At 57.5% G+C, this 8,713-nt stretch overlaps 1 protein-coding gene across 1 annotated transcript; it reads left to right on the top strand.

Annotated features, from left to right (window-relative positions):
* The first annotated feature begins 246 nt into the window (after positions 1-246).
* On the top strand, positions 247-8,158 carry RCVRN (recoverin). The gene is made up of 3 exons (XM_054052396.1): positions 247-745; positions 6,906-7,017; positions 8,000-8,158. The coding sequence occupies exons 1-3, from the start codon at positions 365-367 to the stop codon at positions 8,083-8,085; spliced, it is 579 nt and encodes a 192-aa protein (XP_053908371.1). The 5' UTR covers positions 247-364; the 3' UTR covers positions 8,086-8,158.
* The last annotated feature ends 555 nt before the right edge of the window (positions 8,159-8,713 follow it).

The raw sequence follows: 8,713 nt of genomic DNA, 5'->3' as shown, positions 1-8,713 counted from the left end.
GGTTGTGAGGATCATCATATGGGGGTCCATCTCCATCCCAACCTTTTCGGGGTGTCATGGGGGGGGTCTCAAGGTTGTTGCTGATGATCCTATGGGATCCCAACCCCATGGTGGAGGTGGGGGTGCCCCTGTCCCCCCCCCCCCCGCCGCCCCCCGTCTTTCCCCACGTGCCTCGTTAAGCCGAGATCACCTTCATCCCCAGGAGCTCATCATCATCCTCCCACCCCTATAAGAAGCGGATCCTCTCCTGGCGTCACTGGGGGGGGGTCCATAAGACATAGAGCTACGTTGGGTTGGTGTCCACCATCACCACCATCACCACCACCATCTTCATCACCACCGGTGGGGCAAAGGGGGGGTCGCCATGGGGAACGCGCGGAGCGGAGCGCTCTCCAAAGAGGTTCTGGAAGAGCTGAAGGCCAACACGCGGTACACGGAGGAGGAGCTGTGCCGTTGGTACGAGAGCTTCCAACGCCAATGCCCGGATGGACGCATCAGCCAAGCGGAGTTCGAGAAGATCTACAGCACCTTCTTCCCCAACTCGGACCCCAAAGGCTACGCCCGTCACGTCTTCCGCAGCTTCGACACCAACGACGACGGAACGCTCGACTTCCGGGAGTACATCATCGCCCTCCACCTCACCTCCTCGGGGAAGACCCACCTCAAGCTCGAGTGGGCCTTCTCCCTCTTCGATGTCGACCGCAACGGTGAGGTCAGCAAGAACGAGGTCCTGGAGATCATTACGGTGAGTTGGGGTGGGGAAGGGGAGAAGGGTCCGTGGGGTGAGAAGGGGTCCGTGGGGTGAGAGGGGTCCATGGGGTGAGAAGGGTCTACAAGATGAGAAGGGTCTATGGGGTGAGAAGGGTCTATGGGGTGAGAAGGGTCCATGAGATAAGGTTCTATGGGGTGAGAAGGGTCCATGGGGTGAGAAGGGTCTACAAGATGAGAAGGGTCCGTGGGGTGAGAAGGGGTCTATGGGGTGAGAAGGGTCCATGGGGTGAGAAGGGTCCATGGGATGAAGTTCTACAAGATGAGAAGGTTCCATGAGATAAGGTTCTATGGGGTGAGAAGGTTCTATGGGATGAGAAGGGTCTATGGGGTGAGAAGGGTCCATGGGGTGAGAAGGGTCTACAAGATGAGAAGGGTCTATGGGGTGAGAAGGGTCTACAAGAAAAGGAGGTTCCATGGGGTGAGAACATTCCACGGGGTGAGAAGGGTCTACAAGATGAGAAGGGTCCATGGGGCGAGAAGGGTCCATGGGGTGAGAAGGGTCTATGGGGTGAGAAGGGTCCATGGGGTGAGAAGGATCCATGGGGTGAGAAGGGTCCATGGGGAGAGAAGGGTCCATGGGGTGAGAAGGGTCTATGGGGTGAGAAGGGTCTATGGGGTGAGAAGGAACTATGGGGTGAGAAGGGTCCATGGGGTGAGAAGGGTCTATGGGGTGAGAAGGATCCATGGGGTGAGAAGGGTCCATGGGGTGAGAAGGGTCTATGGGGTGAGAAGGTTCTATGGGGTGAGAAGGGTCCATGGGGTGAGAAGGGTCTATGGGGTGAGAAGGTTCTATGGGGTGAGAAGGGTCCATGGGGTGAGAAGGGTCCATGGGGTGAGATGGATCTATGGGGTGAGAAGGGTCCATGGGGTGAGAAGGGTCTATGGGGTGAGAAGGGTCCATGGGGTGAGAAGGGTCCATGGGGTGAGAAGGGTCTATGGGGTGAGAAGGTTCCATGGGGTGAGAAGGGTCTACAAGAAAAGGAGGTTCCATGGGGTGAGAACATTCCATGGGGTGAGAAGGTTCCATGGGGTGAGAAGGGTCCATGGGGTGAGAAGGGTCCATGGGGTGAGAAGGGTCCATGGGGTGAGAAGGATCCATGGGGTGAGAAGGGTCTATGGGGTGAGAAGGATCCATGGGGTGAGAAGGATCCATGGGGTGAGAAGGGTCCATGGGGTGAGAAGGGTCCATGGGGTGAGAAGGATCCATGGGGTGAGAAGGGTCTATGGGGTGAGAAAGTTCTATGGGGTGAGAAGGGTCCGTGGGGTGAGAAGGGTCCATGGGGTGAGATGGATCTATGGGGTGAGAAGGGTCTACAAGATGAGAAGGGTCCATGGGGTGAGATGGATCTATGGGGTGAGAAGGGTCCGTGGGGTGAGAAGGGGTCTATGGGGTGAGAAGGGTCCATGGGGTGAGAAGGGTCTATGGGGTGAGAAGGGTCCATGGGGTGAGATGGATCTATGGGGTGAGAAGGGTCTACAAGATGAGAAGGGTCCATGGGGCGAGAAGGGTCCGTGGGGTGAGAAGGGTCCACGGGGTGAGAAGGGTCTACAAGAAAAGGAGGTTCCATGGGGTGAGAAGGGTCTATGGGGTGAGAAGGATCCATGGGGTGAGAAGGGTCCATGGGGTGAGAAGGATCTATGGGGTGAGAAGGGTCCATGGGGTGAGAAGGGTCCATGGGGTGAGAAGGGTCCATGGGGTGAGAAGGGTCCATGGGGTGAGGAGGTCCCACAGGTCCCGTGGGGCAAACACGTTCCGTGGGGCGAGAAGAGCCGATGGGGACCCATAGGGGGCAAGAAGGGGGCAATGGGGATCTATAGGGCAGAAGGTCCCATAGTGGCCCCATAGATCTATAGGGCAGAAGGTCCCATAGTGGCCCCATAGATCTATAGGGCAGAAGGTCCCATAGTGGCCCCATAGATCTATAGGGCAGAAGGTCCCATAGTGGCCCCATAGATCTATAGGGCAGAAGGTCCCATAGTGGCCCCATAGATCTATAGGGCAGAAGGTCCCATAGTGGCCCCATAGATCTATGGGGCAGAAGGTCCCATAGTGGCCCCATAGATCTATGGGGCAGAAGGTCCCATAGTGGTCCCTATAGATCTATGGGGCAGAAGGTCCCATAGTGACCCCATAGATCCATGGGGCAGAAGGTCCCATAGTGGCCCCATAGATCTATAGGGCAGAAGGTCCCATAGTGGCCCTATAGATCTATGGGGCAGAAGGTCCCATAGTGGCCCCATAGATCTATAGGGCAGAAGGTCCCATAGTGGCCCCATAGATCCATGGGGCAGAAGGTCCCATAGTGGCCCCATAGATCTATGGGGCAGAAGGTCCCATAGCGGCCCTATAGATCTATGGGGCAGAAGGTCCCATAGTGACCCCATAGATCCATGGGGCAGAAGGTCCCATAGTGGCCCCATAGATCTATAGGGCAGAAGGTCCCATAGTGGCCCCATAGATCCATAGGGCAGAAGGTCCCATAGTGGCCCTATAGATCTATGGGGCAGAAGGTCCCATAGTGGCCCCATAGATCTATAGGGCAGAAGGTCCCATAGTGGCCCCATAGATCCATAGGGCAGAAGGTCCCATAGTGGCCCCATAGATCTATAGGGCAGAAGGTCCCATAGTGGCCCCATAGATCCATAGGGCAGAAGGTCCCATAGCAGCCCTATAGATCTATGGGGCAGAAGGTCCCATAGTGGCCCCATAGATCCATAGGGCAGAAGGTCCCATAGTGGCCCCATAGATCTATAGGGCAGAAGGTCCCATAGCGGCCCTATAGATCTATAGGGCAGAAGGTCCCATAGTGGCCCCATAGATCTATGGGGCAGAAGGTCCCATAGTGGTCCCTATAGATCTATGGGGCAGAAGGTCCCATAGTGACCCCATAGATCCATGGGGCAGAAGGTCCCATAGTGGCCCCATAGATCTATAGGGCAGAAGGTCCCATAGTGGCCCCATAGATCTATAGGGCAGAAGGTCCCATAGCGGCCCTATAGATCTATGGGGCAGAAGGTCCCATAGCGGCCCTATAGATCTATGGGGCAGAAGGTCCCACAGTGGCCCTATAGATCTATGGGGCAGAAGGTCCCATAGTGGCCCTATAGATCTATAGGGCAGAAGGTCCCATAGTGGTCCCTATAGATCTATGGGGCAGAAGGTCCCATAGCGGCCCCATAGATCTCTGGGGTGAGGTTTGTGTCCCCACCCCGGGGTTGAGGCACTAATTGGCTTTGCCCCTCCCCCCCCCTAATTAAACTAATTAAATCCTGACCTTAATCCCGGATGGAAAAAGCCCCGGGGGGGGGGGGGGGTTAAGCTGCTTTGGGGGGGGGGGGAAATAAAGCCTTTGGGGGGGCCTATAGGGGGGTCCCTATAGGGCTGAAAGGGCCGTTATGGGGGTCCCTATAGGGCTGAGGGGGTCCCTATAGGGCTGAACGGGCGGTTATGGGGGTCCCTATAGGGCTGGGGGGGTCCCTATAGGGCTGAAAGGGCGGTTATGGGGGTCCCTATAGGGCTGGGGGGGTCCCTATAGGGCTGAAAGGGCCGTTATGGGGGTCCCTATAGGGCTGGGGGGTCCCTATAGGGCTGAAAGGGCGGTTATGGGGGTCCCTATAGGGCTGAAAGGGCGGTTATGGGGGTCCCTATAGGGCTGGGGGGGTCTCTATAGGACTGAAAGGGCTGATATGGGGGTCCCTATAGGGCTGGGGGGGTCCCTATAGGGCTGAAAGGGCTGATATGGGGGTCCCTATAGGGCTGGGGGGGTCCCTATAGGGCTGAAAGGGCGGTTATGGGGGTCCCTATAGGGCTGGGGGGGTCCCTATAGGGCTGAAAGGGCGGTTATGGGGGTCCCTATAGGGCTGGGGGGGTCCCTATAGGGCTGAAAGGGCGGTTATGGGGGTCCCTATAGGGCTGGGGGGGTCCCTATAGGGCTGAAAGGGCGGTTATGGGGGTCCCTATAGGGCTGGGGGGGTCCCTATAGGGCTGAAAGGGCTGATATGGGGGTCCCTATAGGGCTGAGGGGGTCCCTATAGGGCTGAACGGGCGGTTATGGGGGTCCCTATAGGGCTGGGGGGTCCCTATAGGGCTGAAAGGGCGGTTATGGGGGTCCCTATAGGGCTGGGGGGGTCTCTATAGGGCTGAAAGGGCGGTTATGGGGGTCCCTATAGGGCTGGGGGGGTCCCTATAGGGCTGAAAGGGCGGTTATGGGGGTCCCTATAGGGCTGGGGGGGGTCTCTATAGGGCTGAAAGGGCGGTTATGGGGGTCCCTATAGGGCTGGGGGTGTCCCTTTAGGGCTGAAAGGGCGGTTATGGGGGTCTCTATAGGGCTGAAAGGGCGGTTATGGGGGTCCCTATAGGGCTGGGGGGTCCCTATAGGGCTGAAAGGGCGGTTATGGGGGTCCCTATAGGGCTGGGGGGGTCCCTATAGGGCTGAAAGGGCTGATATGGGGGTCCCTATAGGGCTGGGGGGGTCCCTATAGGGCTGAAAGGGCGGTTATGGGGGTCCCTATAGGGCTGGGGGGGTCCCTATAGGGCTGAAAGGGCGGTTATGGGGGTCCCTATAGGGCTGGGGGGGGTCTCTTATGGGATTTGGGGGTCCTATGGGGTCCCTATGGGGTTCCCTGTGAATTTGGGGGTCCCTATGGGGGCCCCTGTGGATCTGGGGGTCTCTATGGGGTTTGGGGGTCCCTATAGGATCCCTTTGGATTTGGGGTTCCTATGGGGTTCCCTGTGAATTCGGGGGTCCCTATGAGGTTTGGGGGTCCCTATGGGGTTCCTACAGATTTGGGGGTCCCTATGGGGTTTGGGGTCCCTATGGGGTCCCTGCGAATTTCGGGGTCCCTATGGGGTTATGGGGGTCCCTATAGGATCCCTGTGGATTTGGGGTTCCTATGGGGTCCTTATGGGGTTCCCTTTGGATTTGGGGCTCCCTATAGGCTCTGGGGTTCCCTATGGGGTTTGGGGGTCCCTGTAGGATCTCTGTGGATTTGGGGTTCCTATAGGGTCCCTATGGGGGTTCCCTCTGGATTTGGGGTCCCTATGGGTTCCCTGTGAATTTGGGGGTCCCTATGGGGTTTGGGGGTCCTATGGGGTTCCTCTGGGGTTTGGGAGTCCCTCTGGGGTTTGGGGTTCCTATGGGGTCCCTATGGGGTTCCTATGGGGTTTGGGGGTTCCCTCTGGGGTTTGGGGTTCCCTCTGGGGTTTGGGGGTCCCTCTGGGGTTTGGGGGTCCTATGGGGTCCCTCTGGGGTTTGGGGGTCCTATGGGGTTCCTGTAGGGTTTGGGGGTCCCTCTGGGGTTTGGGGGTTCCTATGGGGTTTGGAAGTCCTATGGGGTCCCTCTGGGGTTTGGGGTTCCTATGGGGTCCCTATGGGGTCCCTATAGGGTTTGGGGTTCCCTCTGGGGTTTGGGGGTCATGGGGTTCCTGTAGGGTTTGGGGGTCCCTCTGGGGTTTGGGGGTTCCTATGGGGTTTGGAGGTCCTATGGGGTTCCTATGGGGTTCCTATGGGGTTTGGGGGTTCCCTCTGGCGTTTGGGGGTCCCTCTGGGGTTTGGGGGTCCTATGGGGTCCCTCTGGGGTTCCTATGGGGTTTGGGGGTTCCCTCTGGCGTTTGGGGTTCCCTCTGGGGTTTGGGGGTCCTATGGGGTCCCTATGGGGTTCCTATGGGGTTTGGGGGTTCCCTCTGGCGTTTGGGGGTCCCTCTGGGGTTTGGGGGTCCTATGGGGCCCCTCTGGGGTTCCTATGGGGTTTGGGGGTTCCCTCTGGCGTTTGGGGTTCCCTCTGGGGTTTGGGGGTCCTATGGGGTCCCTATGGGGTTCCTATAGGGTTTGGGGGTTCCCTCTGGGGTTTGGGGGTTCCCTATGGGGTTTGGGGGGGTCCCTATGAGGTTCCTATAGGGTTTGGGGGTCCCTATGGGGTTTGGGGGGTCCCTCTGGGGTTTGGGGGTTCCTCTGGGGTTTGGGGGTCCCTATAGGCTCTGAGGGTCCTTATGGGCTCCTTATGGATTCGTTTGGGGGGGGGGGGTCCCTGTGAATCTGGGGGTTCTCTGTGGGTCCAAAGAGGGGTCCCTATGGATTTGGGGGTGTCCCCTATGGGTCCCCCCCTAATCCTAACACCCCCCCCCCCCTTTCCAGGCCATTTTCCGGATGATTCCCCCCGAGGAGCAGCGGCAGCTGCCGGAGGACGAGAACAGCCCCCAAAAACGGGCCGACAAACTCTGGGCGTACTTCAAGAAGGGGGACAACGGTACCCCAAAACCCGCACCCCGAAACCCGAACCCCAAAACCCGAACCCCGAAACCCGAACCTCAAAACCCGAACCCCAAAACCTGAACCTCAAAACCCAAACCTCAAAACCCGAATGTCAAAATCTGCAGCTCAAAATCTGCATCCTCAAACATGAACCCCCAAATCTGCACCCCAAAACCTGAACCCCAAAACCTGAACCCCGAAACCTGAACCCCAAAACCCGAACCCCAAAACCTGAACGTCAAAATCTGCATCCTCAAACATGAACCCCCAAATCTGCACCCCAAAACCTGAACCCCAAAACCTGAACCCCCAAATCTGCACCCCAAAAGCTGAACCCCCAAAACCCGCACCCCAAAACCTGAACCTCAAAACCTGAACCTCAAAACTCGAACCCCAAAACCCAAACCTCAAAACCTGAACGCCAAAATCTACAGCTCAAAATCTGCATCCTCAAACCTGAACCCCCAAATCTGCACCCCAAAACGTGAACCCCAAAACCCGCACCCCAAAACCCGAACCTCAAAACTCGAACCCCAAAACCTGAACCTCAGAACCTGAACGCCAAAATCTACAGCTCAAAATCTGCACCCTCAAACATGAACCCCCAAAATCTGCACCCCAAAAGCTGAACCCCCAAACCCGAACCCCAAAACCTGAACCTCAAAACCCGAACCCCAAAACCTGAATGCCAAAATCTGCAGCTCAAAATCTGCATCCTCAAACATGAACCCCCAAATCTGCACCCCAAAACGTGAACCCCAAAACCCAAACCTCGAAACCTGAACCCCAAAACCCAAACCTCAAAACCCAAACCCCAAAACCCGAACCTCAAAACCTGAACGCCAAAATCTACAGCTCAAAATCTGCACCCTCAAACATGAACCCCCAAATCTGCGCCCCAAAACCTGAACCCCAAAACCTCAATCCAGTTTTGGGGTCCCCCCCCTCACTGCACCCCTTTTTTTGTGCCCCCCCAGATAAGATCGCGGAGGGGGAGTTCATCGATGGAGTCATGAAGAACGATACCATCATGCGCCTCATCCAGTACGAACCCAAGAAATAAGGGGGGGTCCCCCCAAAAAATGGGGGGGTCCCCCCAAATATCTAAAGGGCGGGGTCCCAAAATGGGGGGGGTCCCTAAAAATGGGGTGCGGGGGGGGGCAAAAATGGGAGAAATTCCCCCCCCCTAAAGGGGGATTCCCTCTCAAAGTGTGTTTTGGGGATCCCCCCCAAAAAAATGGGGGGAGGGAGGGGAAAAAGGGGGTGACCCTAAAATAATGGGGGGGTATGAAAATGGAGGGGGGTAATAAGGGGGGAAAGGGGTGTGGGGGGGTAAAAAGTGGAGGAGTACCCCAAAAAAAAAGGGGGGGTAATAAAGAGTATTCGTTGTCTGGGAGTGAGATTTATTGGGGGGCAAAAAGGGGGGGCAGAATGGGGGGGGGGGGGCAAAAAGGGGGGGCAGAATGGGGGGGGGGGGCAAAAAGAGGGGTAATTGGGGGGGGCAGGCTGGGGGGGGTCCCCAGGAAGGGTAATTTGGGGGGGTGGGCAGGATTTGGGGGGGCAGAAAGAGGGGTAATTTGGGGGGATCCCCAAGAAAGGTAATTTGGGGGGGGCAGAAAGAGGGGTAATTGGGGGGGGGTCCCCAAGAAGAGTAATTTGGGGGGGCAGAAAGAGGGGTAATTGGGGGGGGG

The sequence above is a fragment of the Cuculus canorus genome, chromosome 33, assembly GCF_017976375.1.
Source record: "Cuculus canorus isolate bCucCan1 chromosome 33, bCucCan1.pri, whole genome shotgun sequence".
Taxonomy (NCBI): Eukaryota; Metazoa; Chordata; class Aves; order Cuculiformes; family Cuculidae; genus Cuculus; species Cuculus canorus.
Note: the sequence above shows the minus strand (reverse complement) of the source record. Positions and strands in the feature narration are given on the sequence as shown.